Source organism: Eleutherodactylus coqui, chromosome 12 (assembly GCF_035609145.1).
Source record: "Eleutherodactylus coqui strain aEleCoq1 chromosome 12, aEleCoq1.hap1, whole genome shotgun sequence".
Classification (NCBI taxonomy): domain Eukaryota; kingdom Metazoa; phylum Chordata; class Amphibia; order Anura; family Eleutherodactylidae; genus Eleutherodactylus; species Eleutherodactylus coqui.
This window is the reverse complement of record NC_089848.1, coordinates 118,738,750-118,760,084: the sequence shown is the minus strand read 5'-3', so window position 1 is coordinate 118,760,084 and position 21,335 is coordinate 118,738,750. Positions and strand designations below refer to the sequence as shown.

At 46.6% G+C, this 21,335-nt stretch overlaps 1 protein-coding gene across 2 annotated transcripts in view; it reads right to left on the bottom strand.

Annotated features, from left to right (window-relative positions):
- Positions 1-3,358: 3,358 nt before the first annotated feature.
- Positions 3,359-21,335, bottom strand: part of PLCD1 (phospholipase C delta 1) — a 112,440-nt gene continuing 94,463 nt past the window's right edge. For both annotated transcript variants that reach the window (XM_066584643.1, XM_066584642.1), the window contains exons 11-15: positions 18,686-18,802; positions 11,811-11,989; positions 11,463-11,595; positions 7,854-8,003; positions 3,359-6,827 (exon numbers count right to left, since the gene is read on the bottom strand). In XM_066584643.1, the coding sequence (XP_066440740.1) occupies positions 6,733-6,827; positions 7,854-8,003; positions 11,463-11,595; positions 11,811-11,989; positions 18,686-18,802 (674 nt within the window). In that variant the 3' untranslated portion in view covers positions 3,359-6,732. The remainder of the gene's footprint in view (positions 6,828-7,853; positions 8,004-11,462; positions 11,596-11,810; positions 11,990-18,685; positions 18,803-21,335) is intronic.

Below are 21,335 nucleotides of genomic sequence, written 5' to 3'. Positions count from 1 at the left end.
ACAGTAGGTTTTTCCTTTTTTTTGGGGGGGGGGGGGGGGGAGTTAAAGGATTTGTCCAGTTGCAAACTACTAATGGCCTGTCCTCTGGATAGGCTGTAAATAGTAGATTGGCTAGGGTCTGCTACCCAGGATCTCTCGATCAGCTGGGCTGGTGCACTTAGGTACATAGATGATTTCTGCAGGAAGTAGACTGCTCCGTTCTCATTACAGTGGCCAGGCTTGGTATAACAGGCAAATTTCCCATTCATTTTAATGGGAACTTTGTAATACCAAGCCTGGCCACTGGTGTGAGAACAGAGCGGTCTGCTTCCTGTGAAATCAACCCAGTACACAAGAGCATTGGCCCGGTGTATAGCTGATTGGCAGGGGTCCCTGCTGATCTGTTGCTGGCCTATCCTGAGGCAATTAGTAACTTGCAACTGGACAGCCCCTTTAAGGAAATTGAAGAACATGGAAGAAACCAACAAAACTGTGGAGAGATCATACAAACTCTGTAGATGTTGATTTTCAAGCCCTATTCATTATAGTGTATTTCTGTGCCCATTCTTAGCACTAAATACGGGGCAGTCTATAAAGGAAGTCCTACTTTAGCATTGTTAATATGTGTGCTGTAATGTGTCAACAGAAGCTACACACACAATAGAGACTAATGTAGCTTCCGGGTTCATTTGATACATCTAGCGTCATCCCAATAGTAACCGGTGAAGGCAGCCGTCCATACAGCGGAATGATGTAGTCAGCAGACCTTTATTTCAGCCCAAGCTTGACAAAGACCCTCAGGCTGTATGGACTGCTGCCTTCACAGGTTACTACTGGGATTACGTTTGGCACTTGGGATCCGGTTCCCGGAGGATTGCACCAACTTTATACATTCCCAATACTCCTCCGATTATATCGGGTGTGGCGAGGGCCGCTGACCATTCTTCATTGACTACTGATACATCTAGCGTCAGTTGTAGTTGCACCATTTGTCTACGAGGGTGCTGTATGCAAGTGGGACTTATTTTATAGACAGCCTGTATACGGCTCCAGGGAGAATCATAGGAAAAGGTCCCATGGTGTATTCCCTTGTAGTCATAGATGGCTGTAATGGCACTCGATGGCAGACACATCCTAATGCTTGGCTCATCTGTGGTGGATACAGCCAGTTTAGCGGAAGTGACCATCATGTGCGAGTGGAAGAAAGAAAAGGTCTGACCTGTTAACCGTGCTTAGTGGCGAAAGTGAAACCTTGAGTTTGCATTCATGTATGATCCAGATGTTAAGTCTAAGAACGAGGCCTCAATCCCCATCCTCCGATCAGCCTTACTTTTAGAAAATGGGATCCAATTCTTCAATTTACGGCTCAGTGATTATGAAGGCTAGATTGATGAATCATAGGAGCTGGGACCTCCGGGGTCATCGGGTCCAACCCCCCGCTCAATGCAGGATTCACTACATCACCCCAGATAGATGTCTGTCCGGCCTCTGAAGACTTCCATTGAAGGAGAACTCCCCGCCTCCCGTGGCAACCTGTCCCACTCATTGATCCCCCTCACTGTCTAATATCTAATCTGTGTCTCCTCCCTTTCAGTTTCATCCCATTGCTTCTAGTCTTTCCTTGTGCAGATGAGAATAGGGCTGATCCCTCTGCACTGTGACAGCCCTTCAGATATTTGTAGACAGCTATTAAGTCTCCTCTCAGCCTTCTCTTCTGCTAAACATTCCCAGATCCTTTAACCGTTCCTCATAGGACAGGATTTGCAGACCGCTCACCATCCGGGTAGCTCTTCTCTGAACTTGGTCCAGTTTGTCTAGAGCCATGTGTGGCACAGAAGGTAAAAGCAGCAGAAATGCAGCCCTTGCTCTTGCTTACGACCTGAAGGTTGAGAGTTCAGTCCCCGCGTGGTTCAGGCAGCCGACTTAAGATCACATCAGCCTTCCATCCTTCCGAGTTTGTAAATAAATTAACTAAAAGCGCTGCAGAATAAGTTGGCGCTATACAAATTGGGGTGCCTAGAACTGGACACAGTATTCCAGATGAGCAAAGACGACTTCAGCAATTCCAGCATTTTCACTTAAAAAAACTGGAATAGATTTCTTTTCCTGCTGCATTTCATATAAGACAAACATATTTAGCTGTGACCGTGATCAGGGTGAGTCAAAAGTCAGGGCCATCCGGAATAGCTTCTGAATGAAAAAAGATACAAGTACGAAACTTTGTAGAGTGCTTAGATAGGTGGGGCGCTATAATGGTGCCTGTGGCCATCTTGGTGGCAGCCATCTTGGATTTAGCCCAAGAAACTTCAACGGGAAGAGGGATTTAAGGGTAGAATTTCATCAGAAATTGATTGGTGCAGTCAATTTTTTCAATACCTGCAACCACTTCCAACTTCTATCTGATGTCATGTTGAGTATTTATACAGTTATGCTGAGTAATCTGGTATGGAAAACACTAATCACGTCTCTTCAGGCACCAGAAGATGCCGTTAACAATCCAGGACAGAGGTGAGATCATCCTGATGGTCGGTAACAGAAGTTCACCTGAAGTGGCCGAGGCTTTCAATCAAGAACACCCAGGAAGACGTCAGTGAGAGTGCGAACTGTCAGGAAACTGACTCAGACGTTCAGGGAGACTGATAGTGTCCAGGACAAACCGAGAACTTGGGACCTTAACTCGCACCCCCCGCTCCGATGCCGGTCTCCTGGTGCTTTTCGGTGGATTTTTTGTGAAAACAGCTAGCACAGCTACGAAAACCTGGGAATGGGAAACGCTGCTCGGACGACCAGCTCTCGGTTTGTCCAGGGTGTTCTTAATCCTTGGCCATCTCATGTGAACTTGTTTTACCAACCATTAGTTCCGTCTCGGGTCGTGAATGCCATCTTCTGGTATCTGAAAAGGCATGTGATTATTCCATGCCACACAATTAAACAGCCTCATTAATACTCGACATGACAGCATCTAGATCTTTAAAAATGGTTGCAGGTATTGAAAAAATGGCCGCACCTACCAATCTCTGATGAAATTCCACCCTTAAATCATGCATCCCAGGACTTCCTTTCCATTGAAGTTTCTTGGGCTGAGTCCAAGATGGCCAACACGCACTACCAGAGTGCCAAAAAGTTTTCCCCTACCCATCTAAGTGTTCTACAAAGTTTCCTACTTGTATCTCTTGTTATCAGGATATTTTGGGTGGCCCTGACTTTTGAATCACCCTGCACAATGTACTCATCAGTGACCGATTGGTTGGGTAATATATTCAGCAGTGACCATTATAGGTTCTACGATGTACTCAGCAGTGACCGTGATTGGCTGTAATGTTCAACAATGTATTCAAGTATCGCCCCCTGCTGACAAAGCAAAGACTCACACCCAGACTTTGGGAAGAGGTTGGACAAGTTTTATTTCCAAAATGTCCCATAAGTTTAAGGCCAACATTTTACATTGCATAGATGGAAGTAACTGAAGGTTCGGAGCGCCGAAGGAAACCAGAAATAATGTGTCAATGATGGTCAAACACATAGGAATATTAACATTGAAGACCGCACATTGTCCGGTATAGAAAACACAAGAAACTACTGATGTAAAATAATGAAGGCACATTACAGATGACTGCTCTGGGACCCTGCGAGGACCGTCCGCCAACGCCCCTGCTCACCACAATGTTGCTAACAGTATATAGATATAGAGACATCTCCAGCGGCGGCAGTAGTATAAGAACAGGAACAATAAAGCTGATGCAAGCTGTTCCAATGTCTTCAGTATGGGCCGCCCCTGTGCTGATACAGGTGGGCAGTAGCTCAACCCTGGCATCATAGATGGCATACGTGACTGGGTTATACTGCAAAGATTTCAGTATGTCCGTGTAGAGTGCATGCCGCAGCCAAGGAACCCGGCACTAATATTACACCGCGGACGCTTTGGCACAACATGCAGCGTAGTCCATGTGCTGTATACAGTGTGCATCACAATTATATCACAGTTTGGGTCATAAAGACCCCCCTACAGCCAGAAATGGCCGAGGAGACCAAGTACTACTGTCAGTTACACCATAAGGCAAGTGTCAGTTACTTTACAATGGGCAGGGGCCATAGAATAACACAAAGGGGTCTCTAAACCAGCTGCAGACACACGGGGGCTCCAATGCCTGTGTAGAGACATAGGAGGCTGTGAACCCTGTGCAGACACAGGTGGGCTCTAAACCCAGGGTAGACACACACACAGGTGGGCTCTAAACCCAGGGTAGACACACACACAGGTGGGCTCTAAACCCAGGGTAGACACACACACAGGTGGGCTCTAAACCCCGGGTAGACACACACACAGGTGGGCTCTAAACCCCGGGTAGACACACACACAGGTGGGCTCTAAACCCCGGGTAGACACCCACACAGGTGGGCTCTAAACCCCGGGTAGACACCCACACAGGTGGGCTCTAAACCCCGGGTAGACACCCACACAGGTGGGCTCTAAACCCCGGGTAGACACCCACACAGGTGGGCTCTAAACCCCGGGTAGACACCCACACAGGTGGGCTCTAAACCCCGGGTAGACACCCACACAGGTGGGCTCTAAACCCCGGGTAGACACCCACACAGGTGGGCTCTAAACCCCGGGTAGACACGCACACAGGTGGGCTCTAAACCCCGGGTAGACACGCACACAGGTGGGCTCTAAACCCCGGGTAGACACGCACACAGGTGGGCTCTAAACCCCGGGTAGACACGCACACAGGTGGGCTCTAAACCCCGGGTAGACACACACACAGGTGAGCTCTAAGCCCCGGGTAGACACGCACACAGGTGGGCTCTAAACCCCGGGTAGACACGCACACAGGTGGGCTCTAAACCCCGGGTAGACACGCACACAGGTGGGCTCTAAACCCCGGGTAGACACGCACACAGGTGGGCTCTAAACCCCGGGTAGACACGCACACAGGTGGGCTCTAAACCCCGGGTAGACACGCACACAGGTGGGCTCTAAACCCCGGGTAGACACGCACACAGGTGGGCTCTAAACCCCGGGTAGACACGCACACAGGTGAGCTCTAAACCCCGGGTAGACACGCACACATGTGAGCTCTAAACCCCGGGTAGACACGCACACAGGTGAGCTCTAAACCCCGGCTAGACACGCACGCAGGCGAGCTCTAAACCCAGGGTAGACACACACACAGGCGAGCTCTAAACCCAGGGTAGACACACACACAGGCGAGCTCTAAACCCAGGGCAGACACACACACACAGGCGAGCTCTAAACCCAGGGTAGACACACACACAGGTGGGCTCTAAACTCAGGATAGACACACACAGGTGGGCTCTAAACCAAGGGTAGACACACACAGGTGGGCTCTAAACCCAGGGTAGACACACACAGGTGGGCTCTAAACCCAGGGTAGACACACACAGGTAGATTTCACACTCTGTATAAGTGCAGACAGGGCTTTAAGCCCCAGGTACACAGATGGAGGGGCTCTAAGCCCTGAGTAGGAACAAAGGGGGGGGGGGCTCTATGCCCTGCATAGGCACACCGGTGGGCTCTAAACCCTACACAGACTTCTAGGTTGGCTCCTAACCCTGCATAGACACATGGCCACCATTTCATTACTAAAAAGAAATTAAAAATATTGTAAACCATTGCATTTGATATAAAAACCTAAAACCACCATAATCTGCAAGTCATTGTAGTGCTGAGCCTTTAGGCAGCTATAAGGTAAATGGTGTTTAAGATTTACAGAGTCTATAACAAAGGAGAGACATCTGATCCTCCATAACATTGGTGCACAAGAAGACCTCTTCTATTGCTTCTCCAAGGTGTCCTCCTTATGGACTGCACTCCTCCAAGGTGTCCTCCTTATGGACTGCACTCCTCCAAGGTGTCCTCCTTATGGACTGCACTCCTCCAAGGTGTCCTCCTTTTCTGCACTTTGCAGGTGTGAGCAGAGGTTTTCGGAAGCAGTGGGGTTAGTGATCCTCTCTCACATCCCCACTGGTTTGTCACACCGCATGTCAAGAGGTTAGACTCCTCTGGAGGATGAAGTAAATCCAGCGGTCCTCCTAAGGCACAAGCAGCGCAGGCTGAGGCTCTCCGAGGATTCGCTCTGCTCTCCCGGACAGTCACCTGAGCTACTGGAAGTATCAGTATGGAAGTAGGGGATCCTCAACCACAAGATGTGACATATTGGAATATAGACCAGCTGTGATTGTCAATTAGAGTTACAGATCTGTTTCTCACCATCTCTCCATTTACACCGCTCATTAGGGGATTTGCGGGTTTCTCACTAAATTAATGGCTTTTTCAGTGAGATGCACCATCATGAACGCTGGCCATGTATCGCTGTCACTCCCCTGTAGTGAAGACCGAACAAGTGGAGCGCATGGTGAGGAGTGACTGGACACAGGGACCCTCATGCCATCATCCATAGTTGGAAAGCCTCTTAAAGTAAAGCACAAAGGTGCTCGTTTGGGTTCCCTTTCAAGTTCATGTGCAAAAGAAGTTAATCCAAATGACCGCATGATCCCAAACTAATGAAACATGCTGGAAAAGTCTAAAAATGGGTTAAAAAATGTAAATTGAAATCCACTAAAATAGTCCTAAAATGGCCGCTGCGGTTGTGAATGGCTTCTCCTAACATCTGGATAGGAAAGCTTTACCATAAGAGGAGGTCTGACCTAAAATAACGTCAGCTAAAAAGGTGTTAAAACAGCATAAAAGTATAAAAGAAGGTGAACGTTTAGTCCTGGATCCGCACTTCAGCATTTGCTTTCTTGCAGCATGACGTGCACAAACAGCGTGGCGGAGGGGAGCGGGTTCCCGTTCCTATCCAGGAGGTGTATGTGCCGATAACCTGCAAGTCAAAAGGAGAATTAGAAGCGGGGATGACAGCTGCTGGTGGGGTACCAGAGGGCGCAGAGGGACTGCCTATCCCAGGGACATGCCATAGGTAGGTACAAGTAGACCTTCTAACGAGTCTGCCATATGATGACACTGACAGCAATGCTACTGGTGATGCCGATCTATGGGCCCTCAGTGATGCAAGCCTAATATTAATGTGGAATTCCCATGTTTGCAGCTTATTGACTATTCACAGGATAGGGAGAACTAGTTTATTGGCGAGTGTCCGATTGCTGCGACCCCCCCCCTGATTTACAGAGATCATACCCTGTGTCTCCATGAAGTTTGATAGCAGCGGCTACGCATCTGCACCACCACCCCATTTACGTCAATGGAATCACTGGAGATAGTACAAGTGGCGGACCCACTGAAGTGAACGGGACTACTGGAGATTGCAAAGTGCCTGAAATCAGCAAGTCCCCATTGGAGTGAACGGCACGGGTGCACACATGCACAGCCACTGCTATCAAACTTCATGGAGACACAGGGCATGATCTCTATGGAGCAGTGGGGGTCCCAACGGTGGGACCCCCAACAACCACAAATGTATCCCCTATTCTATGGATAGGGGATAACTTGCTGAGATGGGAATACTCCTTTAAGGGCCTTTAGCACGAGGCGACAATCACTTGTACGGATGTTCATTCCCAAATACTACCCAGCTTTAACAAGGTCAATGGTCAAACAGTAACACTGGTCTGTCATTGATCTTATCATGCAGGCACAGAAATTATAGGAGGGGATGAATCACGGGGGGGAAGGGGGTGCCAACAATAATGTAAGCGGGTGGGAGAACGGGGAAAGAAACAATCACAAACTGCAACATAGAAAGTACCAAGCACAATCTACACTGCCGAGCAGCTATAGGGACCCTTCGGAGTAATTACTGATCCCCGGGCCCGTCTACCGTCCTCTGGCTGTTCGGGTCGATGGTCACACGGCACACATGTAGTTACAGGCCCGCTTGTTTTCGGTTTACCTAGCTGTAAACTGGACAGCGGCAGCGTGTATTGTCCAACGAAGTCATTCCGTGACGAGGCGTCGTAATCCTCCACCAGGAATCTCACCAAGGCAAGGGCGGGCACATCGATGACAAACTCAAAGTGTTCGTTCCACATGGGGTTAAACCCTGAAAAAGGGCAGAAATAGATGCAGCAGAATTATATTACATACGCACAATATTATTGTATTACTACTGAATGTATGTACACAGCATAAAGACCATTAACCAAGGCCTGTATAAACAGTCTGACTTTGGCTTGAAGGAATGCTGCCTTCCAATAGGTGGCGCTGTGGGGATTCATTCCATCTCCCTTATTTGCATATTACCCAGAGGAGCGTGCATGGCCATTGGAGTCTCCTCACTTAGTTCATAGTATATAGTTGCTCTCCCTAAGGAGAAAAGATAGCGTTTCTGGCCATTAACCCTTTAGTGACATGGCCTATTTTGGTCCTAAGGATGCAATTATTTTTGGGGAACTTTCGTCTCCACTTTCCAAAAGCTTTTTTAATTTTTCCGTCGACGTGACCGATAGGTTTGTTTTTTTTGAGTGTTGGGGAGTAGTTTTTACTGGAACTATTTTTATTGTTACAGATACAATGTTACCAAACAGGAAGGTTTTTCATTTTTTAAAATTTTTTAACAAAGAGGAGAAAGTGCACAAAAAAAGTTTTGTTTTGTGTTTTTTTTTCTTTTTTTTTAGCACATTTTACATTTTGTATGTCCCTGTAGACGACTTGCACCTGCAATCGTATGATTGCTCTGATAATACACTAGAGTACAGAAGTACTGCAGTGTATTATCACAGTTCATAGCAGTTATAGGCCATGGCAGACCTGGACGCCATTACATCTTGTGGGCAAATGATGTCGCAGATGAAGCATCCTCCCTCGGTGAACCCTTTACATGCCATGATCAAGCCAGCCCCCATGCCATCCATAGGACTAAAATTCAGGTCCATTTGTGGAAGCCCCTTCCCAGTTAGTAAACTGACATCCTGAGGCAGGAAGGGGTTAAAGAAATGAAGGCAAAAAAAAAAAAAATCACTCTACATAAACCACTATATCCTTGTAATACATCATTGCTGTCCAGAGGGTACAGCCAGGCGATGTGTTCTGAGCAACGGGTGAAAACTTTCTGACTTCGGGGCTTTGCTTAACCCCTTCAAGATCAGAGATTTTGCTATTTCCGTTTGTTTGTGCTTGCCTTCCAATAGCCATAACCTTTTTATCTTTTCATTACATAGCCTATGAGAGCGAGATATCTGCTGGTCTAGTTGTTTTTTCATATAGCGTACTGAAAAAAGTTTTAAAAACTTTCGTGGGGTGAAATGAAAATAAATACCCTTCTGTCATTTTTGGGGGCGGGGTTAGTTTTTACATACATTTGTATCTACTACTTTTATAAAGTAAAGATTTTTTTTATGTACATAAAAGCTGCGTTCCATTGTTGTATTCGAAGATCCATAACTTCTTTCGTTATTTGGGCGGTCTGAGGGCTCGTTTTTCTTAGGTCAACCTGCAGTTTATATTAGAACTAAAGATGAGCGAACACCAAAATGTTCGGGTTCGCGTTATTCGAAACGAACTTCCCGCGATGTTCGGGTGTTCGTTTCGAATAACGAACCCCATTGAAGTCAATGGGCGACCGGAACATTTTTGTATTTCGCCGATGCTCGCTAAGGTTTTCATGTGTGAAAATCTTGGCAATTCAAGAAAATGATGGGAACGACACAGCAAGTTCTCCTCTGCCACAGCTGTAACAGCTGTGGCAGAGAAGAACGATGTTAGCCCATTGAATTCAATGGAGCCGTCAATACAGCCGACTCCACTGAATGCAATGGGCTGCCGGCGATCGCGGGATGAATTGTCGGAAAGGGGTTAAATATATAAGCCCTTTCCTGCAATTCATCCAGAAATGTGTAAAAATAAAAAATATATATATACTCACCTGGTGCCCGCAGACGGAGTTCAGCGCGGCAGGCTGCAGTTCTCCTGAACTGCTCTGAACAGCTGTGAGTAGTATTCAGCAGCCGGGGATTTAAAATCCCCGCCTGCTGAATAAGATGCCTCTGAATGGTCACAGCCTGACCAATCAGAGGCCAGCCCTCACTCACACCCATTCATGAATTCATGAATGGGTGAGTGAGGGCTGCCTCTGATTGGCTCAGGGGCAGGAGAGCGCATATAGAAAAGATTTCTCAGGGAAGAAAGTTAATGTAACCCGAACATCCAAACATCGTGTGGTGTTCGTTACGAATAACGAACATCCCGAACACCCTAATATTCGCCCGAGCATCAAGCTCGGACGAGTACGTTCGCTCATCTCTAATTAGTACTATTTTAATAGGCATCCATGCATGGCAGCCCCGAGAGCCTCATCAGACTTCAGGCTGCCCTGCCAGCATATTGGTTCCCCCCAATTGCATTCCAGGGAAAGCCAGTAAGGGTGCCAGTGGAGCCCCTCGCCTCCGGCTGACTCTTTAGATACACAGCTAGCTCTGACTGCAGCAATTGCTGGCAGCTGTCAAACAGATGATAACCACAGCAGACTTGGCTCCAGAGCCCACAACCCCCTTCATGACTGCATGACACACATTTAGGTGATTCGGTCGGGAAGGAGTTAAAGGGACTCTCCCAAGATAAAAAGTTATCCTTTGTCTAGCGTATAGGGTATGGCCCAACGTCCATGGGTGGGTCCGATTTGCAGAATCTGCGCAGGACACCCGTGTGGAAGATCCACAAATCAAGCTGCCCATAGGGGTACATGGGCGTCTGCAAGTGAAATAAAGCACACGGATTTGAGTTGCGAACCTTTTGGTCCAGGAAAAAAAATAAAAAATTGCAGCATGCTCAATTTCAGTGCAGATCCCGCACGGACAGCTTCCATTGAAGTTAATGGAAGCAATCCGACCTGCGACCCGTCCGCAACTGAATTGTGGATGGGATGCGGTTTCCATGGGAAAGCAGAAGTTTAAAAAAAAAAAAGCAAAAGAACTCCACTGTGCATGTGCCAGGGCACACCACTGGCGCTTCCGCACACATCTGCAGTGAAGAAAGTGAAGACCCGGATGGTAAGTAGAACACCCGCAGTGTCCTCGCCCACGGGCAGGGTCAGATTCCGCTATGGGCTCCTGCATGAGGAATCCGATCCGCCTGTGGACATGAGGCCTAAAAGTGTTTGATCGATAGGAGACTGACTGTTGGGATCTGTAAGAGAAAATGGGGGAGTCCAGTGCCCCCCTGTAAGATTGGCGCATCAGCTGAGCAGATCCACTCTTGCCCTACTCATCTCTATGGAAGCAGGGAAGAGAAGCTCAGTACAGCGCTGAGCAACCTGCGGCAAATCCATAGAGGTGAATGGAGCGGCAGAATGCATGCTCAAGGGCCAATCCATTCCTACAGCGGACAGATGGGATCCCCCTTCTCCTGAGCAGTGATTGGACCACACCCATCAGTCAGAATAGGGGATGAGTTCATATGTTAGGAGAACCCCTTTAAGTAGTCATAATTAAGCTGCACAGAAAATGAAAATATCTACAAAGTTTCATGTTTTTGTCTGTAAATGTGAAGAGCAGATCCATCTCACCATTGTTCTCAACAATCTTGGTCATCTTCTTCTCTCGGTCCCGCGCCACCCCTAATATCTCCACCGACACAAAGGGGTCCACTATGGAGCTCTTCTTCTTGTTGAGTTTTGGTAGCTGCTGCCCGGAGACGACCTAAACATCATGTTCTCATGTTAGTAACGTGGAGCTCCATTACACTAACCTCTCAGGGACAACGAGTCACAATGTGAACGGGCCATGAGATAGAAAGGTCTTAAGACGTAATCTCACTAAACCCCATAGATTAGCTTTGGGATCCGGACTCAAGACGGCGATCACCTTTCATGAAGTCACAACGCAGCGGCTATGGTGTTCTATCAGTACTTAACCATGATGTTGAGCCTCTTCGGCGTCCACCACTCTCCATCCTGAATGGACTTTGGATTGAATTTAGACTGATGATATCGCAGAAATGACGGTTTAAGAACGTAACCGCAGAAGCCATTGTCACGGAATCTGCCTTGATAGACGTCCATCTCGGTACACGGCGTCTGGAAATTCAAAGCCACTGAAAAAGATAAGCCGCGTCATGTTGGTAAGTCCTTCACAACGCAAGAATGAACGGGTATAACACATGGCATAAAGCGTTACCTATAAGGAGAAGCTGGAGACCCACGGAAGGATGCGAGAACAGATACAGCTGCGATCAGGATCCCCCCCCCCCCACTGCAAATGGCCGTTATTAGCCAAATCCACAAACTTTCAGCTGTTTGTAAAAAAGCAATTAAACAAAAACAATTTAAAAAGCTCAACACAACTAATCTAGGGCGCGGCTCCTCCGAGATTCACCAAAAAATGCTACTTTTAGGGCGTCTTCACACCGGCGACAAAATCACGTGACGGGAGCAAAAACGCTGAATTATGACACCCCTCAGTTTCAGTGGTTTCCTTCACATTTGCGATGTTTTCACTCATGTGACTTTGCTAGAAAATAAATTGCGGCGTGCGCTATCCTTCTGCGTGTTGCGCTTTTATTATCTCCTGCCTTTTTATCGCATCACAAAGCAGGAACTTACGATTTTCATGTGATGCCATTTTAACATCACAAAGTCCTACTGATGTTCGGGATAAAAAAAATCGTGGCTAAATGACGTGAAAAGAACGCATGAGAATATCTAAAGTGACCGCCATGGGGAAAAAGGGCGCGATCGCCAGTGTAACGGAGCCCTGAGGGTGCGCTCATACCTGCAGGCTGCGTGCCATTCTTTTAATGTGGTTTTTGAAGCCAAAACCAGGTGAGGATCATAAAGAAGAAAACAAGAATAATGGAATATATATATACACACACATATATACAAATGTATATATTCACATACACATATTATATTATATACTAGCTTACCCGTCGCGCGTTGCTGCGAAGACAGACAGACATACATTCGTTTTTATATATCTAGATAACAACCAATCACAGCACAGCTTTTTTAGGTTACCTCAGTGGTATAATATATAACAACCAATCACAGCGCAGCTTTCATGTTACCTCAGCTTTATAATATATAACACCCAATCACAGGACAGCTTATATGTTACCTCAGCAGTATAAAATATAACAACCAATCACAGTGCAGCTTTCATGTTACGTCAGCGGTATAATATATAACAACCAATCACAGCGCAGCTTTCATGTTACCTCAGCGGTATAATATATAACAACCAATCACAGCACAGCTTTCATGTTACCTCAGTATAATATATAACAACCAATCACAGCGCAGCTTTCATGTTACCTCAGTATAATATATAACAACCAATCACAGCGCAGCTTTCATGTTACCTCAGTAGTATAATATATAACAACCAATCACAGCGCAGCTTTCATGTTACCTCAGTATAATATATAACAACCAATCACAGCACAGCTTTCATGTTACGTCAGCAGTAAGAGAAATAACAACCAATCACAGCGCGGCTTTCATGTTACCTCAGCAGTATAATATATAACAACCAATCACAGCGCGGCTTTCATGTTACCTCAGCAGTATAATATATAACAACCAATCACAGCACAGCTTTCATGTTACGTCAGCAGTAAGAGAAATAACAACCAATCACAGCGCGGCTTTCATGTTACCTCAGCAGTATAATATATAACAACCAATCACAGCGCGGCTTTCATGTTACCTCAGCAGTATAATATATAACAACCAATCACAGCGCAGCTTTCATGTTACGTCAGCAGTAAGAGAAATAACAACCAATCACAGCGCGGCTTTCATGTTACCTCAGCAGTATAATATATAACAACCAATCACAGCGCGGCTTTCATGTTACCTCAGCAGTATAATATATAACAACCAATCACAGCGCAACTTTTATTCTGCCTCAGCAATATAAAAAATAGCAACGAATCACAGCGCAGCATTCATTTTACCTCAGCGGTATAATATATAGCAACTAGAGATGAGCGAACGTGTTCTTAACGAACACTTACGCACCCGGACACCGGCTTTGCCGAGGACTTCAGTGTCCGCGCGTAAAGCTTCGGGGGGCGCCGGGGGGCGGGGAGAGGCGCGGCGGCGCGGGCGGCAGCAGCGGGGAACAGGGGGGAGACCTCTCTCTCTCCCTCTCCCCCCCACTCCCCGCCGCACCCCCCCCCCCCCCGCGCTGCCACGGCGACCCCCGAACTTTTTTCGCTCGAGCACGGAATTGCTCGCAAAGTTCGGTGTTCGGGCGAAAAGGGGCGGAGCAGATCACGTTCGCTCATCTTTAATAGCAACCAATCACAGCACAGCTTTCATTTTACCTCAGCATTCTCAATATCCAGCAATTGTCTTGCGAAACGTTCGGCGGATGCATCATTTTCTGGTTGAACACTCATCCCGTTGCTCGTAATGCCTTTTGCTTTTGTGCTTGAGATGGAAATCAAACGATCTTTGTCTGGGGGGGCATAACTGTCGACGACGCTCGCACACGCGCGCCACCTATCGTAGGATAGTTGTACTATGCCAGTAATCTTCCCAGGAGTGTACTCAGCAACTTCCCATTAACTTTTCCTATTTATGACATAATCAATGCTCGTGCCAAATTTCAAGTTTCTATTACATTGGGAAGCGAGAAAATTCAATTCCGTACGTAAAATTTGGACGCTAATTCTTTGGCGCATAGAATGGAATAATCGAGTTGGGACCGATTAGCGTTTCCTATTTATGACATATTCAATGCCCGTGCCAAATTTCACGTTTCTATGACATTGGGAAGCGAGAAAATTAGATTCCGTACGTAAAATTCAGACGCCAATTCTTTTGTGCTTAAAATTGAATAATCGAGTTGGGACCCATTAGCTTTTCCTATTTATGACATAATCAATGCTCCTGCCAAATTTCACGTTTCTATTACATTGGGAAGCGAGAAAATTCAATTCCGTACGTAAAATTTGGACGCTAATTCTTTGGCGCATAGAATGGAATAATCGAGTTGGGACCGATTAGCGTTTCCTATTTATGACATATTCAATGCCCGTGCCAAATTTCACGTTTCTATGACATTGGGAAGCGAGAAAATTAGATTCCGTACGTAAAATTTGGACGCTAATTCTTTGGCGCTTACAATTGAATAATCGAGTTGGGACCCGTTAGCTTTTTCTATTTATGACATAATCAATGCTCGTGCCAAATTTCATGTTTCTACGACATTGGGAAGTGAGAGAATTAGTGGCAGTGATGGAAATCGAACGATCTACGTGGGGGGGGGGGGGTGTAACTGTCGACGACGCACGCATGCGTGCCATTTATCGTAGGAGAGTTGTACTATGCCTATAATCTTCCCAGGAGTGTACTCAGCAACTTCCCAAAGTTTCATGGCGATCGGATGAATGGTGTAGTAGCGCATAAAGGACACACACACACACACACATATTATATATATACACACACATACACTACCGTTCAAAAGTTTGGGGTCACATTGAAATGTCCTTATTTTTGAAGGAAAAGCACTGTACTTTTCAATGAAGATAACTTTAAACTAGTCCTAACTTTAAACAAATGCACTTTATACATTGCTAATGTGGTAAATGACTATTCTAGCTGCAAATGCCTGTTTTTTTGTGCAAAATCTACAAAGGTGAATAGAGGCCCATTTCCAGCAACTATCACTCCAGTGTTCTAATGGTACAATGTGTTTGCTCATTGGCTCAGAAGGCTAATTGATGATTAGAAAACCCTTGTGCAATCATGTTCACACATCAGAAAACAGTCTAGCTCGTTACAGAAGCTACAAAACTGACCTTCCTGTGAGCAGATTGAGTTTCTGGAGCATCACATTTGTGGGGTCAATTAAACGCTCAAAATGGCCAGAAAAAGAGAACTTTCATCTGAAACTCGACAGTCTATTCTTGTTCTTAGAAATGAAGGCTATTCCATGCGAGAAATTGCTAAGAAATTGAAGATTTCCTACAACGGTGTGTACTACTCCCTTCAGAGGACAGCACAAACAGGCTCTAACCAGAGTAGAAAAAGAAGTGGGAGGCCGCGTTGCACAACTAAGCAAGAAGATAAGCACATTAGAGTCTCTAGTTTGAGAAACAGACGCCTCACAGGTACCCAACTGGCATCTTCATTAAATAGTACCCGCAAAACACCAGTGTCAACATCTACAGTGAAGAGGCGGCTGCGGGATTTTGGGCTTCAGGGCAGAGTGGCAAAGAAAAAGCCATATCTGAGACTGGCCAATAAAAGAAAAAGATTAAGATGGGCAAAAGAACACAGACATTGGACAGAGGAAGACTGGAAAAAAGGGTTGTGGACGGATGAATCCAAGTTTGAGGTGTTTGGATCACAAAGAAGAACGTTTGTGAGACGCAGAACAAATGAAAAGATGCTGGAAGAATGCCTGACGCCATCTGTTAAGCATGGTGGAGGTAATGTGAGGGTCTGGGGTTGCTTTGGTGCTGGTAAGGTGGGAGATTTGTACAGGGTAAAAGGGATTCTGAATAAGGAAGGCTATCACTCCATTTTGCAACGCCATGCCATACCCAGTGGACAGCGCTTGATTGGAACCAATTTCATCCTACAACAGGACAATGACCCTAAACACACCTCCAAATTGTGCAAGAACTATTTACAGCAGAAGCAGGCAGCTGGTATTCTATCGGTAATGGAGTGGCCAGCGCAGTCACCAGATCTGAACCCCATTGAGCTGTTGTGGGAGCAGCTTGACCGTATGGTACGCCAGAAGTGCCCATCCAACCAATCCAACTTGTGGGAGATGCTTCTAGAAGCGTGGGGTGCAATTTCACAAGCTTACCTCAACAAATTAACAGCTAGAATGTCAAAGGTGTGCAATGCTGTAATTGCTGCAAAAGGAGGATTCTTTGACGAAAGCAAAGTTTGATGTAAAAACAATGTTATTTCAGATACAAATCATTATTTCCAACCTTGTCAATGTCTTGGCTCTATTTTCTATTCATTTCACAACGCATGGTGGTGAATAAGTGTGACTTTTCATGGAAAACACAAAATTGTTTGGGTGACCCCAAACTTTTGAACGGTAGTGTACATACATATACACACACACACACATTATATTATATATACACACACACACACACACACATATTATATTATATATACACACACACACATATTATATTATATATATATATACACACACATACATACATATACACACACACTTTCTCCTCTTTTCTTGGACTCAATCCTGGTTTTAACTTCAAAAACTGCATTAAAAACCTGAAGAAAAAAAACTGTATGTATGAATGCACTTTTAAGGCAAAGTCAGACGAGCGTTAGTTTGCGCACGCCTATGTGAGCAAAAAAAGCGCATCTGATAGAGCCATTGGTTTCCTATGTAGGGTTCGCATGTCCATCTTTTACAGGCACAAAATACTCGCACCTGCAAAAGCTAGGACATCCGTGCACCGGGAAGGTCTGTGCTGCGTATAAAGATTCCCCGCAGGGAGTCCCCCCCATCACTGAACACGGTTACAGTGTTCAGTGACAAGGGGATTCCCCGCGGGGATGAAGAATTCCCCTGCCACAGCTGTGGCAAAGAAACGCGATGTTTTCCCATTGCTTTCAATGGGGCCAGCGCCGCTGCCACCGGCCGCATTGAAAGTAATGGGATGATTTTCAGGGAAGGGCTTATATTTAAAGCCCTTCCTCAAAAATCACTGCAGGGGTTGGCTGCTTCCCATTGCTTTCAATGGGGGCGGCGGTGGCAGCAGCACTGTCCCCATTGAAAGCAACGGGCATGGAGCTATGGTCATGGGCATATCGATAATGCGTGTAGTACATAGCACATAGCTGCACAGAAAAAAAACGCTCGTCTGACTGAGCCCTTATTGACTACTGCAGTCTCAGAATTATTTAACTCCCTGAATAGAATCCCTCATTGGAGCATGCATTTGTAAGTCAGATGTTGTCTCAATCACACCTGATGCAACTAAGCAAACATCAGTTACATCAGGTGTGCTTAAGGTAAAACATCAAATACTTGGACTGGCTCTGACTTGGTTGACTGTAGCGTTTGACTGCATGTTAGAAATACGGCTACACAAAGTTAGCGCTGTAGCCGAGCGTTAAGATGGGCAAACTTCGCCGCTGGATCGCTGGCTTCTCGCTCAGCGCTTCATCTTCTATGCGAAACACTGAGAAGGGAGCGTTTACACTGAACGACAAGCCCGCGATCCAGCGATGGGTTTTATGCTGAATGAGAGTCCGTGATAAGAATAGTAAACGTTTTTTTGCATTTACACTGCACGATTATCGCTCCAATTTGTTCGTTTGAACGAATTTTGAGCAATAATCCTCCCTGGTAAATGGCTCGTAAGGGGGTCCCACTATTTATGAAAACTGAAGCGGTAGGGGGTCCCATTGCCTATGTTATCTGACAGGTACAGGCTCCTGTTATCTATCTTACCAGGTGAGGTAGGTAGTGGGTCGCATTGCCTATGTAATCTGGGGAGGTAGATGCACAATCACTCCCATTATAACGGACATTACTTTAATCTCAAAATGCCCCTTTGTACTGAGAATGCAATTTCCTTGTTGGGATCTGTGTAATATGTTGGCGATATATAAAGATTATCATCATCTCAGGCCACAATTATGCAACTATGACACTTTGACAGATCACAGAAGGCTCCATTAATAAAGGTTACCAAAGGCCAGTTGGTGGATGAAAGTGAAGAAGCAAAGCAGTTTGAAAACATACAGCAAACATTTCAGAAGGACGCACCCACCTATCTGACAGCCCACATTCCACGGGTCTACAGCGCTGTAGTTGGAAGAGTCCGTTCTCAACCCATCAGGATAAACTCTGGTCAGCTGCCTGCAGTTATGGCGAGTAAAACCATTTCCTTTAATGGAGAGAGAAACAAGATTAAACGGATACAGTATGTAATTTTACATTATACAAAGGCATTTCTCGTCCGTATCATTGGGGGACAATAGGTATAGCTACTGCCATTAGGAGGTGGTGCCAAGCAGAAAAAAAAGGGTTAGGTCCTCCCATTTCCCAAATCCTCCCTTCCCCTGCAGGCACCAAGATAATCAGATTTAGCTTAGGGTCTGTAGGAGGTCGACCTGTTTCTTGAAACACCGTTGGGATTCAGGGAACAACTGTGAGGTAGGACTCTGTACGGCTGTCTGCCACAGCCTCTGAAGAAAAGGAGGCACGGTTGAGTGTTAACGAGGCTCACTAGCCATAGTGTTCCCCCCTCCCGTGTCACCAGAATGCTCCCTTCCTCATTAAAAGGCAGGCGAGTGCCAGGGGGAACACTGCTGGAACAGTCGAGCATCCAGTTGGGTCAGAAGGGTAAGTATTTTCTTCAGCTGTGGTAGAGGCAAGTATTGGCACGTACACCCTGTCCTCGCTCCCGTTGTCCCCGTGGGGCTGCATCCTCTGCAGGTGGAGAAGTCTGGATACACTGCTGCTGAAAGATATACAAGGAAGGTTTTGCTGTGCCGGCAGAAATGCCAGACATCTTCATAAATCCAGCCCCTGGCTTTTAGCCTGCTAGGCCACTCCCACGGGGCAGCGCTAGGTGATGACGTGGATGGGTGGAGGGCTTTCGCCTCCTCCTATCGCGGCCCGGTGTGTGCTGCTTTGAACGGCACTCCCTATTGTTCTCTGCTATTTCTTCACTGAGGCCTGCCCCTTCATTTTCTGCTCTTCAATGGAGCTCCCCTACCGCAGGGCGTGCTAGGTATTGTGGTTCCACGGCAAATAATGTGCAAAATACATGGATCCGCTCACTTTTTTGGTATCTGGCTTGCAGTTTCCTCTGCTCTACGGAACAGTCCAGTTTGGGTAAGCTCCGCCTGTCAGCTAGCTTCCCTCCTGCAGTAGCGCTTGCAGTTGTAGTGTATAACCGTGTTGGTTAACCGTCCAGGGCATCCGTTTAGAGCCATGTCCGACACCAAAACAGAAGACTTGAGACCGGGATCAGCCAGAGCCACATTTTATGCGTGCTCTCGCTACAAAACAAAGTTTACACGTGGATAGTTAGAGATGCTTTGTCCTAACTGTTTTCTGTTGCAGCAGGCGGCCGTAGATCCCACTGCTGGCACCCATTCCATTCAGTCCCCTCAGATCGCCGAGCCGGAATGGGCACGCTCACTGTCATAGGTGGTTTCAAGCCTTACTCAGGTGTCCACGGCGAACCTGCATAGATTGGACCACATGTCCAGTACACCCATTTAAAAGGTATCTGACGGAGAGGACTCCATCTTACAGCGCTTCTCCTGAGGTAGACCACGGAAGAGGTTAAGCCTTCTCACTCAAGGTGGTCATCCAGGTTCCCCGCATCGTCCTCCCGTTCAGCACCTCAGAAGTTTATTCCAGACACAACAGTCGCTCAGAGGGTGAATTATCCGAATTCTGCTCTTTGTTCGTTCTGGACGAGGAGCAGGGGATAGCCTGATAGTCACTGCAACAAACACCCTCCAGGTATCAGATCAAACATCGACTACTTCTGCAGTGGCTGTTCCTTAAAGATCTTTCCTCCTCATGAGGACTTGGACAATGGAATTTTCTCGTCAAGCGCTTCACTATGCCTTTCCAGAGGAATTGGTAAAAAAAATGGTTGGTTCCACCAATAGTGGATCCACCAGTATCCCGGTTGATGAAACATACCATTCTTCCTATGGTGGATGCTTTGTCTTTTCAACACGTGTGTTACAAACAGGGGGATTGAATCCCTAGACAAATCCTTCTTTGAGGCACTGGGTTCAGCTCTCAGGCCAATTTTTGACTCTACCTAGGTCAGCAAGCCCACCGCAGAATGGGTCAAGCATGCATAGATACAGTGCATCAGACAGGCCAGACAAGAGTCCACACTTCTGATAAATGTGTTGGAACTTCAGGCCATTCTCCTAAATCTTCATCACTTTGCACCTCAGCTGACTGGTCGCCCAATTCAGGTCCAGACAGACAACACAACAGCTGTCGCATACATAAATCACCAGGGCGTAATCTACAGCATGGGAGTCAAGGCGGAAACGGCAAAGGTCCTGACCTTAGCCAAGGATCACCTTCTGGTACTAAGTAGTTCCCATACCACAAGTAGACAACTGGCTAGCCGAATTTTCTGAGCAGATAGACCGTCAACCCGGGAGAATTGGAACTGCATCTCGAAGTCTTCTGGGCAATTTGCCAGAGTCAGGGCTATCTGGACGTAGACCTAATGGTGTCTAGAATCAACCACAAGCCGCCAACTTTGGTGACCCGATCTCGGGATCCCCAAGCTTTGGCAGCAGACACACCCGTAATCCTGTGGACGTATTTCCTCCCTTCCCATTAATCCCACGACTTCTCAAAAAGTTCAGATGGAGGGTTTTGAGAGACCATGGATTTGCGGAGCCTGGTTATTCAGACCATGTTGAGAGCTA